Genomic DNA, 25,088 nt, shown 5'->3' on the forward strand with positions numbered 1-25,088 from the left:
ATCACCCCCTTCCTTATCCTCCAGATCACCCCCTTCCTTATCCTCCAGATCACCCACTTATGAGACAAATAGGCAGGTAGGGGTGGAGTGGGCAGGAAGGCAGTCCCAAGATCTCATGGATGGTGATGGGACTGCACATGCTTTGAGCACCTACTCTATGCACCAGGCACTTCCTAGTCCTTCTAAGAACCTGGCAAGCCAGGTGTTAAGCCCATTTCACAGATGTGCAAACTAAGGCTCAGAGGGTGAACTTGTCCGAGAGCACATAGCTGAGAAGTAAAAGAACTGGGATTTGATCCCAACTCTGCCTTCGGGCCCTCTTTGATCCAATATGCAGCCCTCCCTTCTTCCACAACAGCCCTTTGGTGGTTTAGACTGGTTTAGAACTGGTTTAGAATCCTGCTGATGTCCATGGGCCTGGCACTCCTTGTCTGTATGACACCACATATAGAAGCTCAGGAGCCCTGAAGCAAAAAGAGCCCGGCCTTGGTCATAACCAGGGGCCACAGGGAGAGCTAGGGTGGCGGAGGGGGAGGCGGGGAAGTCAGAGGACCCTCCTGAGGCAGGCAGTCCTCAGTCATAGGGAGAGGCTGGTTGGTGGTGATGCAGCTGCTGACAGCCCAGCTGCTGTGTGACTTTGGGCAGACCGCTCCCCTCTCTGTGCTTCTGTGTCCTTGTGTGTGATGGAGCTAGTCTCTCTCTCTGCGTCTCCTCCGATTCTGACAAACTGGGGTTATCATTAATATCAATGCCCACATACAGAGCTTGAACCCAGGACCAGGCGCTGGGATCTGTCCTGTACATGCCCGATTGCACCAACTCCTCTCAACTTCCCTGCCTGCCGGCTATCACAGGCTCCCCACTTTACTTAAGAGAAGACTGAGGCTCAGAGAGGTGGCGACAGCTGCCCGAGTTCACACAGCAAGGACAGAGCAGGGATCTGAGCCCAGATCTCCATCCATGGTTTACACCGCGCCTCTTTATGGTCCTCACCACCCAGCAAAAAGAAAAAAAAAAAGACCGTGGCGAGCAGTGGTTGCCAGACTTTCGCTGACCAGGTCAAGGCCTTGTCCCCCATGCCTGGCCTCGCTTGCTGTTTGGTTTGGCATCTCGGAGGGTTGTGGCTTGGCCTTTGTCACGGAGCTGTGCATGACCTGCCACGTGCATTTTGGTATTTGGGCCTCGAATAACAAAAGGATGTCACCTCCTTGTGGAGGCCTTTCCCAACCACCCTTCCCCATCTGATTCCATCCTTTCATGACTGGCCTTCACCGCCATGCTCACTCTCTCCAACTCTCTCCTTTACTTATTGGTCTAGTTAGAGCTCAAGATGGGGAGACTTTTTGCTTTTTCCCCAGCACCTAGTTCAGCTCCGGAATGTAGTAGGCACTGAGTTAACACTTGCCAAATGAATAGGGGAAAAAATAGATTAGCTGTGATGTGTGCAAAAGGGCCTAACAGAACTGCCTGGTGCATAAGGTTATAAAGATTTGTGGAAGGAATAAAGGAAGGAAGCAGGCAACTTGGTTTGGTGGACTGAACTTGGCCTTGGAGCCAGGGGACTGAGGTCAAACGCTAGCTCTGTCCCCTGCCCTCTGAGCCTCAGTGTTTCCATTGGTCAAACGGGGTGGGCGAAGAGATGACGGTGAAGGCTTCCTCCGGCGGGGTGTACTGCTCGTCCTGTTCTCGCTGCTTGCCCCAGAGCTCAGAGTCATTGTGGTCAGCCTGCAGGCTGTAGCCAACTTCCTCCGCTCCAGGGGGCTTCACTGTTCTTCCAGGAAAGCCTCTAGACTGGTGTGTAGCCTTTGGTCTCTGGACCAAAGGTCTCTTTGTGCAGGACTTGCATACGACCACAAGGTGAGGCAAGGGGTGTGAGTGCGTGGCCAGGTTTGAGTCGGGGGAGACAAAAGGGCGTGGTGGAGACTGTGGCAAGCTGAAGAGCACCTGCCCTCTCTAAGGGGGCAGCCCCCACCCAGATCCACTCTCCTGTTCCATGCGGGGCTGTGACCCAGCACCGCCCGTCTACTTTAAGAGAGATCAGAATTCCAGATTCTTAGGCGACATCTCTCGTGTTTTAAATGTTGGCAACTTATTAAAAACAAAACAAAACAAAACAAAACAAAACAAAACAAAACCCTAAAGAACAAGAACAACATTCCACCATGTGGGCCAAGTATACCTTGGAAACCTGGCTTGGCCAGTAGGTAGCACCTGCTGACCCCTCAGGATGACATCTTCCTCCAAAAGTTGCAACATATTTCAGACCTAAAACCAAAGTTCCCTCTGTCTGTCATCAGTCAGCTCGGAACATGACTGAGCTGGGTCCTTGTATAACCATGCCTTCCTCCTTTCTTTCTGCCCACTATTTATGGGTCCTCGACCTGCCCTGGGGAATGTTTCCATCCACCAGCTCCAGTGTTCCCATGTTCTCATTCTGGCAAGGGAAGTCAGAGCAGGGAGAGAGCGGGTGAGACACCAGGGCTTTTGTGAATGAATTCTGCCCCTCAAAGGTAATTTAAGTGTGGAGGGGAAGTTCAGCAAGTACTATGCCTGGTGTGTGAGAGAGAGCTGCTGCTTCGATTTGCTCATATACTCACCCCTTTTTGAGCAACCCACCCTCTTCCTTTGGGGAGCAGTTCCTCCTCTCCCCTCTCCTATTTGTGTGACTCTCAAGGAACCACCAATAATAGGGCCCACCCCCTAGCCATGGGAGTAGCCCCACATGAGCCAGCCAATCCCAATTTCCTTGGGATTTCCTATATGAAAGCTAGGAGAGATGACATTATGAAGAGCCGACTACACAGAAACAGCTGAGAGGAGAGATGGGGGGAAAGAATTTGGACACCATGTAAGCCGCTGGATTCAGCCAGACCTGAAGCCAGACCCACCTTCTCAGCTTTGTGAGCCAACAACCTCTCTCTCCCTCTCTCTCTCTCTCTCTCTCTCTCTCTCTCTCTCTCTCTCTCTCCCCTGCTAATTTGTGGGACTTAGCATCTACAGCCACCACCACAAAATCCTAGAGTACATGAGGGAAATGTAACTTTCCCCACAGAACTAAGTTACTTTCATCTGTCCCCCGAAACACCAAGATCCAGCGAGGTCAAGCGACTTGTCCAAACCTCAGGTTTCATTCGTGTTGTCAGCTCATTTCTCTAGAACAACGAACGGTTCCCAAACTGGTTCTTCAGACTCCAAGGCCCCCACGGAAGTTTCCAGAGATGCCACGGAGGGCAAGAGTGGGGCACAGAGGACAGGACTAGAGAGAGCTTTGAACTCCTCTGGGGAACTGGTATTGCTTGTGCTTTTACCGTTTTCGAAGAATTCGCTCAGTTCTTTTCTAAAATCATTTTCTTTTCGTCTCCCACAAGTTATGAGTTAGGGGAGAGGGGACGGCACCCCCACTGAACAGGTAAGAAAGCCGAGGCCCAGGAAACGAATCACTCGGTGACATAAGTGAATAGTTGCCTGCATTTCTGATCCACCACCCAACTCTCCACCCCCAGTCTTAAAACATCCCCTCTGTTTCCTGCCTGCCATCCCAGCATTCGAGCTTCCTTCTGGAGACCTTGTGGAGCTCCCACTTTGCCCCTCTCGTTTGGGAACCTGCGAAGCACTGGGGGCAGGGGTGGGGGTGGGGAGGGGGGAGGCGGAATGTCCCTTTCTCCTGACTCGTTAATGCTTAGTGACATCCGCCAGCAGGAAGGGGAGTGTGGAGGTGGAGCCAGAGGATGGTTGGCGGTTGTATTTGGGGCCAAATGAGAGGAGCTTTGCTAACCAACCGCGCAGCTGAGCTCTCTCTCTGCTTCCACACACTCACCGCTGGGCCGCTCTGCGGCTCCTTGTCCATTCCCTTTCCAGCTGGGAAACAAGTTCTTCTGAGGAGTTCTCTCTCCGAACAGACCAGAGGTCTTTTGGTCCCAGTGGCCTCCTGTAGCCCCTCCAGACCAGCCTGTCAAAAAAAAAAGAGGGTCACCAAGGCAGGCTCCTTGTGTCTTCTGCCCCATCAAAGTCCTGGCCTGGTAGCTGTGTGACCCTGGGTAAGTCCCTTTCCCTCTCTGCACCTCTGCTGGCCCCTCCATAAAGTGAAAGCAATGAACTTAACTGCACCTATTATTGGCTGGCACTTTCCAGTTTATAAAGATCATGTCATTTAATGCTCACATGAGCCCATCTGAGAGGTTTTTATTGACCCATTTTACAGAGGAGGAAGCAAACAGAGGCTCAGAGAGATTTAACCAAGAGACAGCCTGTGGGGCAGGGGAAATACACCTCCCCTGGAGTCAGAAGTCCGGAATGGAACACTATCACTGTGGAGAAAACCTGAACTCTTCCTTCGGTGTTCCATGTTCCCCCTCTCCTCCTCGCTCACCCTCCAGCCATCCGGCCTCAGGACCTTTGCACATGTGTGTCGCTCCGCTCAAAACTCCTGTCTTGCATTCCTCACCTGGTCACTTCTGACTTGTCCTTCACCTCAGCTTAGGTGGGATTTCCCTAGAAGCCCACCTGATGACCTCCACCGTCCAGATCCCCCCATTAAACGATCCCATAGTTTCTTGAGCCTTTTCATTTATAACTAGAGGCCCGGTGCACAAAATCCATGCATGGGAGGGGGTCCCTCAGCCTGGCCTGCACCCTCTCCAAATCCGGAACCCCTCGGGGGATGTCTGACTGCCTCTTGCAATCTGGGACCACTGGCTCCTAACCGCACGCCTGCCTGCCTGATTGCCCCTAACTGCTCCCCTACTGGCCTAATTGCCCCTAACTGCTCCCCTGCTGGCCTGCTCACCCCTTACTGCCTCTGCCTCACCCCACACCCAGGACCCAGGATTCCTTCCTCCGGCTGGTCACAGGCACCCGGGACCTGGGCTTCCCTCCTTCTGGCCAGCCTCAGGCACCCAGGACCCAGGCCGGCTTTGCCCGGGCCACAGCTGAAGGCACCCGGGACTGCGGGGCAGGTGGCTTGTCCCTCTCCAGGGCCACAGCCTGGCTGGTCCCCATTCCTCTCTCTCTTGAGCTCATTTGTGCCTGGCTAGTCCCCATTCCTCTCTCTCGAGCTCATTTGTGCCTGGCTGGTCCCCATTCCTCTCTCGAGAGCTCATTTGTGCCTGGCTGGTCCCCATTCCTCTCTCGAGAGCTCATTTGTGCCTGGCTGGTCCTCATTCCTCTCTCCCCAGTGTTGAGTGTCTGAGCCATTATGGTGTGATGGCGTGAGGGCATGGTGACCATTTGCATATTAGCTCTTTATTATATAGGATGCTGTTGCAATTATGATCATTTACTTTTTAGTCTGATCATTTATTTAGTGTCTTTCTCCTCCATAGGGACAAAGACAGCGCTTGCCTTTATCCTCATCCCCTGGCCCAAGATTTGTCACATGAAGCCACTTACCAACTCTGTGACATGGTCATGTCACTTCTCATCAATGGACCTCAATTTTTTCACCTTAAAATGACAGTGTTTCCCCACACATGGGGCTGGTATGTGAGATGACTGTCGGTGGCCCATTGCTAGAAGAGGTCATTGAGAGGATGGGGCCACTGGTTGCCCCCACAGCTGGACCCCACAGCTGGACCTGGTCAATTGAAGGCCTCTCACCCTCCCCTGTCCTTGGAATGTGCACACTGCCCACTCTTCCTGCACTAGGAGCCATTCCAAGGATGTAGCCTTGAGAGAGAAAGATGTTGTTGAGACCATCTGGAAGGTCCATGTGACTGAACCCCATTAAGGCCTCTGTATAAACTGTTAAGATTCTGACCAGTGAGTGTGGAGATCTTGTCTTGCAGCCCAAGATGAGGCTTGTAGGTGAGTTCCCTTGCTTGTGAAAACCGCCACCTACCATTCTGGAGCCTGTCTCTTCCATCTCTCTTTGCCCTCTGGGTACAGGGCCAATTTGCAAGCCAGCACACACACACACATTTGCAAACCAGCACGCACACACAGAAATTAAGTGTTATTTTCTTTTTAGGTCTCTCTAATCTTTCCAATGATGTCAAGGAGAAGGTCTTATTTGGTGCTGGTCTTGTGCTCCTCTCTGAGACTTTTCAAGTTCCCTGCCCTAACTCAGAGCAAACTCAGGCGAGCAACAATTCTGATCTAGAAATTATTAACATTGCTTACTTTTCACTGAAATTATGTTTGGAGTTCTACATGGCAAGTGATTCCTTAGAATTTTTCCAATTTGGCAGTGATAGAAAGTTTCCTTTTTTAAAAAAAGGCTATTAAAGTAGAAAAGTGAGTTAAATTAAAGAAAAAAAAACATTAAGTAAATCATGTATAAATAATACTCTAATAAGGCAAAAAGCTTGAAGAATGGTCCATAAATATCTATGTTTGGGAAATACAGGGGTAGGTCTGTTTTCTTCTAGCACTTCTATGCTCTTTCCACTAGCTCCACATCCCCAGAGCAACCCATTCTGCACACATTTAGCAGCTGCTTTATATAATACTCACTGTAGGCCAGACCCTGTTCTCAATTCTTCATAAGCCATATCTCATTTAATCCTCACAACCCTATGAGGTAGATGCTATTATCTTCATTTTATAGGTGCAGAGACTGGGGCACAGAGAGGCTAAGTAGCTTGCCCAAGGTCACACAGCCAGGAAGCGGTGGGGCTAGGATTCCAATTTAGGTACTATGAAGTCTGACCACAGTGTGCTCAGGAGGGGGCCTGGTGGATGGGGACACCCTCAGTGCCCAATTTGCTGACCCTGGAGAAACATGTCTTCTCTACCAGCCTGGGAGCCTCCAGGGGGTAAAGATTTGGTCTTTCCCTCCTCACCCCTGGTGCTTGGCACATAGTAAGTGCTTATGGAATGACTGACGCTGAGTAAGAGACGATTTTATCGAGCACCTGCTATGTACAAGCACTAACCACTTCACATTCAATGAAAGTAGAGTTGTTCCCATTTTAAAGAGGGGAAAACTAGGACTCCATATTTGTGATATGGCCGGCTAAGAGAGAGCTCCAGGGTTCAAGCCCAAATCTCACTCCAGTGAGTGAGGGGGAGTGGGATGTGGCGGATGGGCACTTTGAGAGGGACGCACAGAGGCTGGAGCAGAGAAAGCCAGCTGACCTTGGAACCCCACGGGGGACGAACGGTGGTACCAAGTCAGGGCAGCAAATGGAGGTGAGGAAGGCACCACCTCAGCCCTTCCCAGCTACTGTACTTACCCAGAAACCCACCAGAACATGGCCTTGGAGGGGAAGGAGGCCCCAGCCTCCGGACAGGGATTCTGTAAAGACAAAAGATGGGGCAAAAGGAGAACGCAGTCTCACATTCCAAGGCTGCTCTGTGGCCAGGGGAGCCAAGGGCAGGAAGACGGGGGGAAATGACCATCAGCTTAGTCTCCAAGTGCACAGCGGTGTGCCCGGCCTACTTGTCGGAGGTAGACACCTAGCAGGCAAGGCAACAAGGGACTGGGCCACAGGACTGACAGCTTGTTATCAGTTTTTAAATTTTTTTTCTGCCATTATCATGGAAAAAAGGCTAGACTGTAGTCTAACTTGGTTATTTAAGCAGTTGAGCTTCGTTTTAGATGACCTCAGATCAACTGCCTCTTCCTCAGAGAATTCTCTCCTGAGTTCACGTTACCTGTTGTAAGCTCTCAGGGACCGCGAGGTTCTCCTGCAGAGCATTTTCCCCAGTGGTAATTTTCCACACATTCGTATAATTACGTGACTAATGTTTGGTTCTATTACTTGGCTGTTAGCTGCATGAAGATAGGCACATCTGCTTATTCGGTATAACCCGCAGTACCTAGCTGGGGCACAGAGCAAAGGCAGGCAAACTGCAGCCCTGGGGGCCAAACCCGGCCCACTGCTTGTCTCTGCAAATAAAGTTTTATTGGGACACATTCCCTTTGTTGACCTATTGTCTGTGCTACAGCAGCAGAGTTGAGTAGTTGCCACAGAGACCAGATGGCCCACAAAACCTAAAATAGTCTCTATCTTGCTCTGGACAGAAAAAGTTGGCCAACCCATGCCATAGAGTAGACGTGCCATACACGTTTTGCTGAATGACGGAATGAATAAAAAAAGAAAAAGCCTGTGCTCTAGTTTACCCGCTTTGGTTACATGGGGAGACTGAGACCAGAAGTAGAACAGGGACAAGGGAGGCACCGGATTGGCAACTTACAGACTGCTGGGGCTCTTTAGGGAAGAAGGGGGGTCGATCGGCCAGGCAGGACAGCAGAAACTGCGCCACCATCAGAGACAAGCACAGGTAGGTGGACAGGTGGCGGAAGGGGTCACTCTGGAAGCCCTGTGGGAGAGAAGGCAGAAGTCCCACTGAGTCCAGGCAGGCAGATTGATAAGCCAACTGTGCGAATCCCCCGTCTGATGCATTAGTGGGTGGCCTGTGGGATTTTCCCATTAGTTACAAAGGTTACTTTGTAAAAAATCTGTCCTTAAGGACAGAAGGGTGGTTCTCTGTCCTCTCCTTTTAACCATCTGGCTCAACAGGTCTTGGGTGGGTGCCACCTGTGCAAGTGGTTGTCAACTGGGGGTGACTTTGCCCCCAGGGGACATTTGACCACGTTGACAGACATTTGGGGTTACCAAGATGAGGGTTAGTGCTACAGGCATCCAGTGGGTGGAGACCAGGGATGCTACTCAACATCCTACGACGCACAGGACAGCTTCCCCACCCGAAAGAGAATTATGCCACGAGTGCTGAGAAACCCTGTCTAGGCTATATATTTTTCTCTGCAGATAAAATGATCCATCATGCCCCTAACATGGAAATGCTGCTGTCCAGTTTGGGAAACAGGAATATGAGCGGGTGTGCAAAATGAGCACGGAAATACAGATGCATGAGAGCACGGGTGAGGGTGGGAGCAGGTGAGCATGAGGGGAAACCTGCATGCATGAGGAAGAGTGTGTGCAGGTGTGTGTCGGGGGAGGTCATGGAGAGGACGTGACTGCGGGGTGACCTACAAGCTGGACCTGGGCCATCAGAGACTCCACACCCTCCCCTGTTCAATGAGGAAGCCTTGAGAGAGCAAGGTGTCTGGATGGCTCACGTGACTGAACCCCATTTAGGCTGCTGTATAAACTTTAAGATTTTCGTGGGTGGGTGTGGAGATCTCCTTGTCTTGTGGTGACCAAGTTCCCTTGCTTGTTAAACCACCACGTTCCAGTCTAAAGCGGCCCGCCTTTTGCCCTCTGTGTATAGGACCAGTTTGGAATTTCACGTGGGAGCTCCGCGCTTGCCAACCCAGTGTGTCTGTGCCCGGGCGCGGTGGGAGGGCTGTGTGAATGTTTGTGTGGTGTGGGAACTTGAAGGCACAGCCACAACTGGGTGGCAGCAGGTGTGAACGCACATATGCAGGTGTGTGGGGGAGGTTTCGGAGCCTGTGGTTGTGTGACCCAGTGTGTCTGCTGTGCAAGTTAAGTGTGTGCTGTGAGTGTGTACGACCGTGAGGATTTGTGCCGACAAAGACATGGGGGTGATGGGTACTTCGATGGGAGGGAGTGGGTTTGTGAGTCGCTAGAGCTTAAGCACCCGTGGTGTTTGTGTCTATGTAGAGAACAGGTTGTGTGTGGAAAGGGGAGGAGGAAGGATGGGACCCGAGGCCTGAAACTGTCACTGTGGTTTCCCCAGGTGGCCCAGGCCCCCACTTACCCCTTGTGAGGCCTGCTGGGCGGTGCTGATCGCTGGCAAGAGACAGCAGAGCAGCCAGTACCCAAACAGCACCCCAGATGCCTGGACCCCCTTCTTCCTCTCCATGTGGATCAGGAACACTGCCAAGATCTGCACAGAAAGTCAGGAGACACCTCTTAAGGTGGGGCGGGGGGCGGGACGCAGGGGGAAGCCCCACTCTGCCCCCCACCCTTCACTGAGACAAGGAAAGGCAGTAAGCCAGGAGCAAGCCTGGGATGTCCTTACCATCGTGGTGAGCCAAACGGTGGGGTGAATGAGGAATTCGGGGGCCTGGGGCATCCCCTGCTGGATTCTCCAAAGAGTGACAGACACACTGGAGGTGTACAAGATTATGAGGGTGAACCCAAGCACCTGGGGAGACAGGCTTAGATGAGGCTCGTGGGTGAAAAGAAAGGCGGTGGAAAACTGCACCATGACCCCACGTCACTATGGCTCTGGATGGGGCACTGCACGTACCAATGTCATAATTTAACAGTGCCCGGTGGAGGGGAGATTTGCGTAAGAAAAAGCAGTGAGGGGTGTTGCAAACCGATCTTGACCTGTAACTGTCATATAAGAATGAAACACAAGGGTTGGAGCCAACCCCGTGTTTTCCAAAATGCTGGCGGTGCTCCAGGCATGCACAGGAGAGAGCTCAGGTACAAAGGAACAGAGTGGGATGAAATAGACTCATCAGTGAAAAAGTTACACTTCCTTCAAGTCTCTTTCCATCCCTACTGTTAAACCAAGGGGAAACTCTCAGTTGGGACCCGTATGTCTCCAGGCCCTCTCTTGAAGGCTTCGATCTCTCTTGAATAAGAGAGAGCAAAAATGTGGGAGCGCCTACATGTGGGAGAGAAGGCCAGACCGAGGCACACCAGGGAAACTATTGAAAGTACCTCAGTTAGTCAAAGCAGGGGTCACGCTACCACCCGCAGGCAGAGTTTGGCACACGGCCTGTTTCTGTATGGCCTGTGAGCTAAGAATGGCTTTCGACATTTGCCAATCATTGAACAAAAGTAAGAAGAGTAAATATGTCATGCTGCGTGAAAGTTACATGAAATTCAAATTTCAGCGACTGTAAATATTTGTTGAAACACAGTCGTGCCTATTTGTTTACTGTGGTCTGTGGCTACTTTCTTGCTGCAATGACAGAACTCAGTAGTTAGGACAGAGACCACATGACCCCCACAGCCTCAAATATGTACTACCTGGCCCTTTAAGGGAGAGTGTGTCAACCATAGAGAAATGGTTGGCAATAGGACAAAAGTTAACTAGGTGGTATGGGAATGAATGCACGTTGAAGGGCATTCTTGTAGAAGTCTGGAGGAGAATGGGATAGATAGTTGAGCAGAAAGGCTCACCCTTACAATGCCAGTGTTTTTGTAACTCACTAAAATAGATACCCAACAATATTTTTTTATTGATTTTCAGAGAGAGAGAGAGAGAGAGAGAGAGAGATGAGAGCAAAATATCCTGCATGCCACCCTACCTGGGCTCAAACCTACAACCTTTTGGTGCACAGGATGACGCCCAGCCAACTGAGCCACACCAGCCGGGGCGACACCTAACAATTTGAAGAACTGTTCTTTAGTACTGAGAGCTGGGAAACATAAAAATCAATGCATAACTGTTAAACATGTAAAAGGTTTATCCTAGTGTGATCCTAAAATTACCTTGTGTATGCCCTGCTTTGCGGAATGTCAGGTTATGGTGGCCAGAAACTGTCCAGGAACGCATGAGTGTGTGTGTGCGTGTGTGCGTGTGTGTGTGTGTGTGTGTGTGTGTGTGTTTTCATTATTACCAATCTGTTTGAGTGAACCTTGTTCCACTGAGTTTACCTCTGTATCCTGTGGAGTGTTGCTCTGTTTGGTTAAGTTCCCTTCTTGTCCCCACCCCATGTGCTTCTTGATGGGAGGAGTGTCCGCTGCGGGGTCTCTGCCAGGTTCCAGCCTGCTCCTCCCCCGCCCCCCAACCATTGTCTGGTTCCAGGCTCCCAGAGGCAGTAGCTACCATTTTGGTCTTGAACAGGGAGGACATGCGGAGGTAGCCCTTGTCATGGCGGTGGATATAGAGGAGGTAGATGGGGCCAAGGGCCCAGAGGTACATGGGGGGCACCCAGGCCCCTGCCGTTTTCAGGAAGCAAAGGCTTAGTAGGCGGTCAGCAGCGGGCTCAGGCTCCGTCTGGTTCCAGACCTGAGGGAACACCAGGGCGACTTTTATGATGGTACAGCACAGGGGTCCTAAATTCACCTGCTGAGGGGCCAGGCGACTTTTTGGAGCCCTGACATTTATATGAAAACATGCCAAACACTCTTTGGAATACCTTATAATTCTCAACTCCTTTAACCCTAGCAGCAACCCTATCAGGTAGATGCAATGATCACACTGATTTTGCACATGAGGAAGCGGAGGCCCAGAGAGGTTGAGTAACTTGGTTGATGTCACCGAGCTGGAAAGTGGTGGTGCTAGGATTTGAACCCACGTGGTTGGGTCTGGGAGTCTAGGAGACCTGAGCTCCCTGAAAAGTGTTGGGTACGGACTGTCACTTAACCTTTATCACAACCCTAGGATGTAGGTGTCACTGCCCCCATTTCACAGACCTGGAAATTGAGGCACTGAGAGGGAACAGGCTTCTTTGGACTCACACAAACAAGGAGCGACAGAGCTGACGCCACTGACCCCAAACTTTGTTCTCAGTTTGTGATCCTTATCCTGGCCCCTGGCCTTCTCTCACGCTAGAAGAAGTTTGAATATGAAGGTTACAGAACATGGCCTCTTTAGTTTTCTCCCTGCTGTATTAACGGCCCCCATCTCCCTCCCTTCTGGTAATCTTGACTCCTCCGGGATTCACCACTCACCAGCTCTGTAAACTGCAACCTCCCTGTGCCTCAGTTTCCTTCCCTGCAAAGGGGGGATGATAAGAGAATCCATCTCTAAGATGCTGGGCACAAAGAAGGCCCTCATTTAAACATCAGCTGTTATTTTTGCCTTACCTACCAGCCCCTGAAATCGTGAGATTTTTGTGACCTTTACTGCCATCCCATGAACTCCACTCCACTAGCTGATAGACTTATACATATGATGATGATGACTACTACTAGTCACGTCAGGGAGTCTGAGGCTCAGTAAACCGTGTGCCTCGGGCTCTCTCGGGACACGGGCCTTGGTTAAACGGGTTCGCCCTCCCCTGCGTGTTCATCCAGCCTAGTAATTTTGGGGTATCTCCCCTCCCCAGAACTATACCTCCTGGGAGGTCTACCAAACCGGGAAAAGGGGCGTGGGGCTGTCGGGGGACACTCACTCCTGGTCCCACGCTGGGCTCTCCCTGCGCAGCCATCAGCACAGTCTTTCCGTCTGTCTGTCCGTGGGTCTGTAGGTCAGTCCCTGGCAGCCCCCTTGGCGGGGCTCCTAGACCGGGAAGGGGCGGAGCCCGGCAGGCCTGGCCTGGATTCCAGCCCCGGATTGCGAAGCACCGGGCAAGGTCCAGCCTCATGGCGGGGGTGGAGCAAGAAGGGATGAAAAGAGGCTGAGAGAGGCCCCAACGGGCTCCTGGGGAGGGGATCCCCCAGCTCCAGAAAGTGCAGTGGCACCTCCAGATAACCCTCCAGGCCCCCGCAAAAAGTGTCACCCCGAACTTCCTGAATACTGTGGAACTGCAATTCCAGGAATTGATCCCAATGAAAGAACCTAACAGGTGTGCACATGCTAAGAGTCCAACAACTGGGGTGTGTGGGGGAGCCGTCTGATTCAGCTGCCGTCTTCTCATCCGTAGGGATGGACTTCCAGGGTAGTGGGGAGATTCTAAGACGATGACTAGTAAAGAGTTCAGCACTGTGCCAGGCACACATAGGTGCTCAGCAAGTTAGCTATTATTAGCATTAGTATTATTATTTCACTCATAGGTTATTACGTAGTGGTTTAAAGAGCCGTTGCAGAAATATATTAATTTGGAAAGATGGTTGCAAAATGCTAAGTGAAAAAGAGATCATAGTCTAGAATAGGCTCTGATCCTGAAAAGAAAAAGTATATGCTGAAGTTGGAGAAAGTGGGAAAGTCATGTCATTTACCTTCTTCTGCAACTTAAAGCAAGGTGTGTCCTCAGCCACGAGTTCTTTTTGGAAATGGTTCTACGTGGCCTATATGCTTAAATAAAGAGATGGAAGTGCACTAAAGCAGCATTATGGGAATCCCAATTTTCTTTTTTTTTCTTTCCTTTTCGATTTCCTTTCTTTCTGCAATGAGCACGCATTCTTTTCAGGATAGGACGGAAATGCTCAGCTTTTTCAGACAGATAAGCACAGATGCTCGGTTTGGGTGCAGGATGAAAATCCTCTGCTCTCTCCACGCTGCCTTGTTACTTCTCAGGCTCTTGACCTCATCTTCTCTCCTGCTTCCTGCAGGACCTCAACCACATGGGTTCCCCTGGCCTTCTCCCCCCGCCCCCAACCCCCTTTCTTTTTTTGTTTTGCCTTCAGCCATCCTCCTGTCTGGGTCTTCTGGGAAAGCAGGGACACAAAGAACCCAAGGATCTGTCTTGGAGTGCCGGGGTCCGGCCCCAGCGGTCCAGGGGTTCCCAAAGGTGTGGACGGAGTTGGCGAAGAATGAGGGACACGGAGACAGTGTTCAGATGATCAGCATAGCCAGGTTCTCTCTTTATTCTCCTGTTACATCTGTATTTATACCATTTGATCCTATAAGCATGCTTCTATAATCACATCATGGTATGTTTTGGGTCCTCCCTTGACCTTCTACAGTTCCTTGTTTCCTGTCCATAGTTTCTTATCTGACCTTTGCCAAAAATCCCATCTCCATCTAGTTCTGTTGAGTTTAATCCTATCCATTCTATTCCAAAGGTGTTATCTCCATTCCAAGGTCACTACTCTACTGTTCTGTTAAGCTACAAGGAAGTAACTGAAGGAGATTATCCTAAGTAAAGATTATGTAGTTTAAGCATGATTGTTCGTAGTTAAGGTGATTAACTACCTGCCTGGCACTTAGTTAAGGGGTTTTATTGATTTATTCCCTTCCTTAGTCCTGTTAATCCCTAACTCCAGGGAAAAATCCCCACCTGGGTAAACAACCTTTCTCGGGGAGGTAGCCCTCATAGCGCTAAGAAGGGGAGCAAACATATTAAGAACAGTATGCCAGGTCCCTTGAAACATATGTTTCTTCCCTGTAGCGACTGTGTCAAGCAACAAGGATGGACCAGCCTCCGGCATTGGAGCTGAGTGTGGCAGGTCTGCGGTTTACACTTACACTATGTCTGTGTATGTGCGGTGGTTTTGGTGGAGGCTGTTGGAAATTTGGGAGAGGCTTGAGCTCCCTCTGCCTGCAACCCCCTCTCTAATTGGCATTGCCACAGCCCTAGTCCTTTATTTCTGTGTATATATTTGAAGATGAATTTGAGGGGAATGGTAGACATTCGAGGGGGAATGGTCAGGAAGGCAGGATGAACATAGAGAATATCTATGAGCCAGGGACAGAACTTGGGCACCTCCAAACCTACTTTCCAGCACTCTGAACATCACATGGCTGCCTGCAGAGAGCCCTAGACAAGTCCCTTTCCCTCTCTGAGCCTCAGTTTCTCATTCTGTAAGACGAGAAGGTTCCATAGGCCAGTATTTTCTAATTGGTGGTTTTTCAACCCTTGGTGATTTGCCAAGACAGACCAGGGATGCATGTTATAAACAAAATATAAAAACTATCAAAATAAAGCACTTGATTTTGTTTTAGGAGCAAAATGGAAGATTTCCAAAAGTGTCAGGTCAGAAAAAGCAATTTTTGTCTATTTCTATGTGGTGACCTGCAGTTAAATTCAATCTATGTTATACTATCTATCCAATCTTAGGACAAAATACAACGTTCTGAATCTAAATTACTTTTCAGACAAATCATGTTTCATCTTACAGAGTTAATTCAAAGTAAATTAAACTGCATATGGGAAAAAACCCTCAAAATTTGTTTCTATGCAAATGTTATTAGAGCTTGGATTAAAATAAAATATAAATATAAATATATTTTAAGTGTTGTGCTGAACTTAAATGACCTATGTTTTGCTTTAAAAATACTTACTGGTCATTTATCATTTATCATGGAAAAATGCACCAACTTATACAAATTTCTAATTTGGTTTTTGAGATAGATATATATATATATATATATATATATATATATAAAACCTGCGAAATATTTGGGAAAATTGTTGAACACTATTTCTATTAATAGTCTCTGGTCCTTTCCAGTTTCAGGGATACTGAATTCCAAAGTAGAATTCTTTGGAATTTGTGCCTATACTCACACGCCTTGCAACTGCACCTGTCAGACGGTGTGCGGAGTCCTCCAGGCCTCCAGAGGGCACACATGACCTCTTTTTGGTGTTGAGCATGCGCGGGAGTCATCTTGCCTGGGGGCGTGGGCCGGGGTCGGAGCGCGCACGCGCGGTGGCGGCGGGGCGGGGCTTGGGCTGTCAGCCACCGGCCGAGGAGGAAGCAGCGGGCAGCGTGCGGTGTGAGGAGCGGGACGGGGACCTCTGCGAAGGGTCGGGCGGCGGAGGCCGGGCCATGCGGTTGTGCCGGGGCGTGGGGCCGCCGGGGCCCGCGGTGGTGGCTGCCACCGTGGTGCTGCTGCTGAGCGGCGTGGGACCGGCGCGCGGCTCCGAGGACATCGTGGTGGGCTGCGGGGGCTTCGTCAAGTCGGACGTGGAGATCAACTACTCGCTCATCGAGGTGAGCGCTCGCCCCGCGGCCCGGCCGGAGCTCGCTGTGTGACCCTGGGCCGGTTACTCAACCTCTCTGGGCCGCGGTGGTCTCTCCTCTGACACCGAACGGTTGCCACCAGCCCCTCGTCCCCGGAGTCCTTTCCCCTTTAAAGGCGCCACTTGCCGCGGGGCCCTCCGCCTTCCGGGACGCGCTGGAGTGGAGGTTCCTCCCGAGGGGCCGGCTCTGCAGGCGGGGTGGGGGCCAGAACCCGCGTGCGCAAGGGTGTGAGGGACATTTCTGGTGATGGTGGTGCATAACTTGTACCAGATCACTCAAAACCAAGGGTCCTCCAAACCAAGGCCCCCAGATTCTTGAAAGCCCAAACTCCAGCTCCCAGCATGCAGAGTCAAGGTAATCCAGAACCCAGACTGTCCCCAGCATCTAGGCCCGATCTCCCAACACCCAGTCTCAGCAGGACCCAGGTCCTCAAAACTCGGACCCCCTGAAACTCAGATTTCCCAGAAGCCATATTCCAGAACCTAGAGACCACAAGTCTTACCCCCAAACTCCACAACACAGTGCCCCCAAAAGTTCTATTCCACTAACCCCCCCCCCCCCCCCAAAGCTCACTGGGATGCGTTTAAAGAGCAGCAGTTCCCATCCCAGAGATCCTGATCCAGTAGATCTCTGTTGGCATCTCTGGAGCTGGGAATCTGTATATTTAATCCCTGCCCCCCTTTGCTTACCCCCTTGGGACTCTGTGCTATCCTGATTGCCATACTGGGTAGTTATTGGAATTACACTAGAGATTCGTGCAGAAGTCTTTTTATTAAGTTGCAAAGCCCTAGGCAGATGATGATCAGTCCATTGGAATTATGGCCCAGAAAGCTTTGTGATGAGGAAGTAGGGATAGAAAGTCACTTGTCAGGGTGAGTGGGCAGGGACCCAAGGGAAGGGTGGCTTCTGTTTTAGGTTATTGATGATGGGGCAGAAGATAAGGATTTAAAAGAGAAAAAGAAAAAAAAAACAAACCAAAAAGATGCCAAAAAAGAAGGGGCTGAGGACTGAGACTCCAAAGGCTGCCTGAAAGCACATTGGAGCCTCCCCGGGGCTGGCAGCTGCAGGGCTGTGGTGAAGGGTAAGCTGGTGTTCTGCAAAGGTTGCTGAGGATTGGGGCAGGGGGAGGAAGCCGATGCCATGCCCCACTTGCTCTTTGACCTGGCCTTGCCCCAAGTGCCAATTTATTCCTGTAGATGGTGTGAGAGAAGCAGCAGGACCTGGTGCCATATATTTCCTAAAGAAGATCATCAGTTATCACCTTTCAGGCCCCTCAGTCTGTGGCTTCTCCACCATTTTTGATTTTAAGAAGTTGGGTGTTTAATCAAAGGCTCTACCCACTGGCAGGGGCAGGGCTCCGAGGGTCAGCTGGGTACCTATGCCACCTCCTAGATTGCTTGCAGTGTGTGGGCACGGGGCATTTCAGAAGCTGCCTGGATAGGCTTTTTTGTAGCTTGTAGTTTCCTGGGACTCTGGGAGGAAAGTGAAGGCAGTTAGGGACACTCCCACCCCAAACACAATAGTGACCTTGAGAGCCGGGCAGGTATTGTGACCTAGTATTAAGTGTGCTCCGTGAGCCCAAGGCTGCCTATCCAGATGGTCTGACACATTTGTTCTTTCATAATATCTGATTATGAAATCAGACATTTCATATGTGTAATGTATATTGTCATCCTGTGTCCTGATCTGTACTTAATGAAAGACAATGCAAATAATCAAGATGTTTCACAATAATTTCTTGATTGTATTTTCTGTCTCCTAATAAAACTACTTTTACTCTTTCCTAGCCTTCTTCCCTTCTGTGTGTTTTTCCATCATAAGCATTCAGTCAGTAACTATGGCGTGAGCCCCTGCTTGTACTGAAACTGTCCAGGGTGGGGATATAGCAGTATAGTAAACACAACAGACAAAAATCCCTACAAAAGAAAAATAATATTGGTTGCTGATACTCTGACAATCAGGAGATTTCATTTTAAAAACTGGATTCCTGATTTCTCTGGAAAACCAGCTGATCTTTGGGTTGCAAACCGTGGTTTGGGTTGAGTAGTGATCTGTCTCCCTTTACATGCATGCCCTTGCCGTTGCTTCCCTGGCCCCTCTGGGCAGGTGGTTTTTCAACCCCTGCTTTAAGTTTGTGCATCTGATTTTCTTCATGGCCTGTAAACAGACTCAGTGAGTGTTTATTGAGTACCTACACTAAAGACATTGTCCCAGGCGCTGTGGAGGGTAAGCTGTGGTCACACCCATCAGGCACTTACAAGCCCAAATTAACTCTGTTCCTTTCCCAAGTGTACATGTTGTGAGTTCGCTGCTTTTTACATCTTAGCTGGTATGACACAATTGTTACTTCCATATCATGGTCACAGCAGTAACATTTTGGAGGTGAAATCCAACTGCTTCCTGTTACAAGATGTAGAAACTGAGGCTCAGAGTGGTTGATCCATGCAGGTAGGTTTAGGAAATCTTTTTTGAATCCAGCCTCTGCCCTGCTAATGACACACCACATTGCTTTTTTTCTTCTGAGAGATGTTAGTAATACAACATAGTAATATAGTAAAATAGTAACAGAAACAGTAATGCAGGCTACTTTTTTTTTTTTAAGTCCATACTCTGTGCCAGGTGCTTACTATGCAGAGCTGTGAATCTGAGCAGCCACCGCGAGGAAACAAAGGATCTCAGGAGGGCAAATGAGTTGCCCAAGGTCACACAGCATGTGGGAGACTCAGGTGTTACTTGAGCATCTAAATGTGTGTCTGGGAAGCTCAGGATGCAAGAGTTTTAGTGAGTCCTGAGGAGAGGATATATATTAAATGTCTTTTGATATGTTTTTGTCCTGAGAATGAAAATAAAAGAAAATTAAAAATTTCTAGATGAGTGTTACTACAAGTATTGGGAATCATTTGGGGTTAATAATAAAGATTCCCTGGCCTGACCTCTCAAACCTAGTTTAGGAACACAAGTGGGGCTCAGGAATTGCTTTTTAAAAAAATTTTTTATTATTGATTTCAGAAATGAAGGAGAGGGGGAGAGAAGTAGAAACATCACTGATGAGAGAGAATCATTGATTGGCTGCCTCCTGTGCACCTCCTACTGGGGATCAACCCAGGCATGTGCCCTGATCGGGAATCGAACTGTGACCTCCTGGTTCATAGGTCGATGCTCAACTACTGAGCCATTCTGGTTGGGCAGGAATTGCTTTTAACAAGCACCTTACTAACAGCAAGTTTGAACATTTTAGACCTAGGAAGCAACATAGAAACAGTCATTAAAATTAAAAAAGCATTGGAAAATAGAACTTTTGTGTTAGACTTCAGATGGTTTCTAACCTAAAAAGTATGGAATCACATTATTTTGGGGGTACTTATTTCTCTCCTGCATGCCCAGTGCTCACAGCAGCATATAGTAGGTCCTCAGCAAATGCATTGACTGAATCCATTCAGGCATAATGTACTGGTACATGGCTAATTCTCAAAGGTGATATTGTGACTTCTCTTTCCTTTCTTTCAGATAAAGTTGTACACCAAGCATGGGACTTTGAAATACCAGACAGACTGTGCCCCTAACAATGGTTACTTTATGATCCCCTTGTATGATAAGGTAAGAGGGCAGAGCGATTTAGTCTTTTATAATGGGAAGTGGTGTGGCCCGCAGGGCTGTGCTAACCAGGAGAATGGCCTTTCCCACAAAAGCGCATGCTCAGCTGTTTCGTGAATTATAAGTGGAATGTGACACTTCCGGCCAAATTCTGGAGGAGAGAGCTTCTGGATGGTTTGATTGAATGTCGTGTTTCTCAAAGTCTTCAGAGACAGTTGGCAATGTATAGAGACATGTTTGGTGGTTACAACTGTAGAGGCGGGGGAGTGCTACAGTTCTCTAGTGAGTAGAGGCCTGGAAGGAAGCGAAACGTCCCATCATGCTGCACAGGACAGACAAATGTCAGCAGTATTAAGGCCGAGAAACCCTGGTTTAATAGAACCCTTTATTTGCAAGCAGCTTAAAATGTTGCTTTAAGAAAATTAGGTAAGTAATATGCAAACTTAACGAGCTCTGTGAAAAAAAAAAATCAAGGTCTTTGAAATGCTTGAAGTAAATTTTATATTTTATCCCCCAGATTGTGTAGTGGTAACCTTTGAAAAAAGTTTTGGTGTGTATCCTAATATAATAGGCTGCTTTTTCTTGATTTTGATTTTTTAAAAAAAGACAAATGAAATTGAACCGTAGGAATCACTATGTGATTTGATTGTTTTTCCTATGGTAATATCTTGGTTCCTTTCAACATTAGCATGTATAGATCTAGTGCCTTATTTTTTTTACACTCCTTTTTTACAATTTCATTTTATTGTTGACAATATTACAGATATCTCCCATTTTCTCCATTTTTGCCTTCCTCCACCTAACCCCTGCCTCACCCCAGTCCTTCCTCATGCTGTTGTCTGTGTCCATGGGTTATGCATATATGCATATATGTTCTTTAGTTAATCTCTTCCTGTCCCCTCCCCCAACTCCACCCCCAACCTCCAATGTAGTCTGTAGAAAATAATACAATAATTAATAAATAAGACAAGAATAAGCTCTGTGTTTCTCAGATTCGCAACTGTAAACCCACTTTTGCCCCACCTTGTCCATAAAATTGATTGCTAGAGGTGGATTAGCTGGGTCTTGAAATCTTTTTAAATTTATTTTATTTTATCTTTTTAAACTATTAAAACAATCTCAAGAAACCAAGGTGTATGAGTAAAATATAGTGTTAAGAAATGACTTTAGTTCTTGTGCTGACCCTGGCATATGTGGGGTTAATAGATTCATTAATAGTATGTTTGGTATCTAAAAACAAGGAGTGGCAGAATATGGTATCTTTAGGATTCTCCCTGGGGCTTTAACATGGTGTCTGATTAGTTGGATGGGAACTTCTGGTGATTGGCTTCAGTTTATGCTTGGAATTTCATTTTCTGTGTAAAAATTCTAGATTAAGTGGTAGCACTAAACTAAGTTAAGCTAGTTGAAGGGTCATCAATTCTCAATCCTTTTACTTTTTCCCCCCTCTCTTAGGGAGATTTTATTCTGAAGATTGAGCCTCCCCTAGGGTGGAGTTTTGGTAAGTTAATTGAATAACCTGATAATACTCTGCAAATGATTAGATTATATGTTGACTATTAATTTAAGTTGCTAGAGTGCATCGATTGCTACAATACTGAGGATTCATTTCTAGTGTAGAAGCGGGTCCCTTGCCTTTTCACTTTAGGATAGATTGGTACCTTAGATCTACCTGGAGGTTTTTTGTCATCTTTCTTAGAATAGACATTTTTTCTAGTACCTTTCTCAGGAAACTCTACTGTAGCCGTTTCATTCATTAAGTGGCAGTAGGATTATATATAGAGGTCAGAATCGGGGACTTTGTTTTTGTCCCAGGATGGCTTCTTTCTTAGCTCCCTCAGTGTTACTATTCTTTCTCTTTTTTTGGACATAAAAGTCTAGTTCTACTTCTCTTAAGAGATCAGAAGATCTGGCAGCCTTGGGCCTTGCCAGCTCTGTGATGACCTTGGACAAGTTACTTCCCCTGTTTCCGTGTCCGCCTCCTCTCTAACGGGCCAGGAGAGTAAAAGCACCTGCCTCACAGGCGACCTGGAGGATTAATTGGCCAATATATTTATGTGTTCAGAATGGTTGGCACATCATTAGCAGGTAATTAGGCGATACTTAAAAACGGTCCTTCAGAATAGAGGGTTCTGCTTGGAGCTGGCTGATGATTTGGAGAAGAGACACTGTTGACTTTTCGCTATGGCAGATGTGCGTGATCCCAGTTCTATAGCTTAGGGATAGGAGTGGGGGGCCGTGGTTGTTTCCGCCTGGCTGCCTTGCGAGTTAGACAAGGAAGAATTGCGTCCCTGCCATCATAACAGGTGAAGGGAAGCTCAGGTAGCTAATTTGGCTCTGTGGGAAAGTTCTTTTCCATTTCAAACTCGGGGGCACCTGGCTGGTGCATTCTAGAAGCTGGGGAGTCAGGGGGAATCAAACCCAACTGATGGCTAAAGCAGAGGTCACAGATTGGCAGCCAGTTGGAGTTGGCGCCCCCTCCCTACCTGTCAATGCTTTTTCTTTTTGATAAGCTTTTAAATTTTTTTATTGAATTATAACATACTTTCAGGAATTTTCACAAACTGAACTCCATGTAACTGCCACCCAGACAATGAGATGAACTTTATCAGTACCCATAGGCACTCTTTAACTGCTCCACCCCACCCCTCCCCCCAGGTGGACCACCACCCTGACCTCAAATTACTAGTATAGATTGTTTTGAACTTGATAAGAATGGAACCACACATTTTTTTGTATCTGGTTTCTTTCAACATAGTTCATGAAATTTATTTGTATTATGTATAGCTTTTCATTCTTTTACTATATGAATGTGAAGTGATTTATCCCTTCTACTTTTGATGGACATTTGGTTTGCTTCCCGATTTGGGCCATAAGAATAGTATTCCTGCAAACATCTTTGTACATATCTTTTGATACGTGTGTTTGCATTTCTATTGAGTATATACCAGAAATGAAATTACTGGGCAATAGAATTTTTACGTGCTCAGCTCTAGTAGATATGGCGAAACATGGAAAGTAGATATAGCAATTTCTCCTCTCCCAACAGTGTGTAAGGGTCCCAGTTGCTCCACGTTCTCACCAGCACGTGGCACAGTCCGTCTGTTTCATTTTGGCCATTCTGGTGGGGATGTGGTGGTATCCATTGTGATTTTGATTTGATTGTCCTCAATGGTCAATGAGGTTGAACACTTTTAAAATATATATTGATTTCAGAAAGACAGGGAGAGGGAGAGAGAGATAGAAACATCAAAGATGAGAGAGAATCATTGATTGGCTCCCTCCTGCACGCCCCCTACTGGAGATTGAGCCTACAATCTGGGCATGTGCCCTTGACTGGAATTGAACCCGGGACCCTTCAGTCCGCAGGTCAATGCTCTGTCCACTGAACCAAACCAGCTAGGGCGAGGTTGAACACTTTTTATGTTTATTGGCCATTTGGATATTCTCTTTTGTGAGGTACCTGTTCAATGCTTCTGTCCATTTTTTATTGGCATCTTCACCTGTGTGTTTGTGTGTAATTTTTTGTTCTAAATTATTTTTTTAAATATATTTTTCTTGATTTCAGAAAGAGGAAGGGAGAGGGAAAGAGAGAGAAAAACATCAATGATGAGAGAGAATCATCGATTGGCTGCCTCCTGCACACCCCCTATTGGGGATCGAGCCATTCACATAGTCCCCACTTGGCCTGCCTGCTTACTACTTACCCATTTGCTCTCTGGGGGCATTGGAGCTTATGGCCCTGGTTTAATATGGTTGAACCCATGTACTTGGTCAGGGAACAGAACTGGAACCAGATTTTTGGGGCTTGAATTGGGGTCCTGTAACTCACAAGTGCTGTGACTTTGAGAGATCCATTAACCTTCCCATGCCTCCGTTTACCCCTCAATCAATTGTAAATGTTACTACCTACCTCTTACAGTAGTTTTGAGAATTAAATGCCCTTAGCTCAGTGCCTGGCCTGTGGTAAACATTCAGTGAATAAAGCTGGTTGGTGCTCACTGAATTTTCCATGGGACTCTGAGATACAACTCGGCTGAAAGACTGTTACAAGAATATATTATCCTCTAAACACTGGTTCCCTCAGGGGCAGGAAACTGAGCGTCCAGGGAAGAAGGGTGGGAGAGAGACTTTCCCTGCCTGCCTTTTATACCTTTGGATTTTGAACCATGCGACTATATTAAGTGCTCAAGAATAAATAAAGTGAAAGTTAACCAGTAAATTGCATTTTATCTAGACAATTTCCCAGAGCTAAACTTCTTCGTGTCTTGTACCCCATTCCCATCTTCATCCCTCAGAACCAACGAGCGTGGAGCTCTATGTGGATGGCGTCAATGACATCTGCACGAAGGGCGGGGACATCAACTTTGTGTTCACGGGCTTCTCTGTGAATGGAAAGGTTTGGTTTCAGAACTGCCTTACTTTTAACGTTTGCTCTGTAGTATCCACTGGGTCTTCTCTTACCTTTAGAAAAATAGCACTTTTTAACCTGGGGACTTTGATCACACAAGGGACCCACAGGTAAGCTTCGAGAGGATCTAGGAACTCGATAAATTGAGTATAAAATGTAGTGGGTGTTTTTAGGGGTCCGATCTAGGTTGTTGCTCTTACCCTGTAAGAGTAGAGGCTGTTAGCATGTAAGTGCCAGGAGTGGCCTTTTATAGGGACAGATTCCCGGGAGAATTTTTTTTCTTCCCTCCATCCAGCATCAAGGTTGAGACGTGCACATTTGCCTGGCATTCTTTTATGCATGGCAGGTCTACGTCTTTACTTTTACACTGAGAGGGAGGCCCTTTTGTTCCCTCTTTATGTGTGGGTTTCCTGTTAGAGATGAGGATCATCTCTATACTCCAAACTTTCTAAAATAATTGTACATTTTTAACTGACGGTGTCTTAGAGTCAATGAAACACAGTATTACACATACGGTATGTTGTCTCTCTCTCAGCCCCTCAAACATCTCTGGAGAGGGTATCCATGATCTCACATCACCTTTTCCAATCGAATTATACTCAAAAAAGGTTATCAAGCCCCCTGTGGGGAGTAAGAGCAGGATCTCCTTGAGAGGGACACTTTTGCTCCTAGGGTCAAGTTCA

The 25,088-nt window shown here is 48.0% G+C and overlaps 2 protein-coding genes across 2 annotated transcripts in view; one reads left to right on the plus strand and one right to left on the minus strand.

Annotated features, from left to right (window-relative positions):
* The window catches only part of ABCC6 (ATP binding cassette subfamily C member 6), a 52,688-nt gene extending 39,550 nt beyond the window's left edge, over positions 1-13,138 (minus strand). Inside the window, 7 exon segments of the mRNA XM_023765110.1 lie at positions 3,818-3,949; positions 7,173-7,234; positions 8,137-8,262; positions 9,625-9,753; positions 9,889-10,014; positions 11,656-11,838; positions 12,947-13,138. Of these exon segments, the coding sequence (XP_023620878.1) occupies positions 3,818-3,949; positions 7,173-7,234; positions 8,137-8,262; positions 9,625-9,753; positions 9,889-10,014; positions 11,656-11,838; positions 12,947-13,138 (950 nt within the window).
* Positions 13,139-16,136: 2,998 nt separating this feature from the next.
* Positions 16,137-25,088, plus strand: part of LOC102429746 (nodal modulator 1) — a 49,646-nt gene continuing 40,694 nt past the window's right edge. Inside the window, exons 1-4 of the mRNA XM_006101664.3 lie at positions 16,137-16,370; positions 19,908-19,997; positions 21,450-21,495; positions 24,293-24,515. Of these exons, the coding sequence (XP_006101726.1) occupies positions 16,206-16,370; positions 19,908-19,997; positions 21,450-21,495; positions 24,293-24,515 (524 nt within the window). The 5' untranslated portion in view covers positions 16,137-16,205. The remainder of the gene's footprint in view (positions 16,371-19,907; positions 19,998-21,449; positions 21,496-24,292; positions 24,516-25,088) is intronic.

This window comes from Myotis lucifugus, unplaced genomic scaffold, assembly GCF_000147115.1.
Source record: "Myotis lucifugus unplaced genomic scaffold, Myoluc2.0 scaffold_376, whole genome shotgun sequence".
Taxonomy (NCBI): domain Eukaryota; kingdom Metazoa; phylum Chordata; class Mammalia; order Chiroptera; family Vespertilionidae; genus Myotis; species Myotis lucifugus.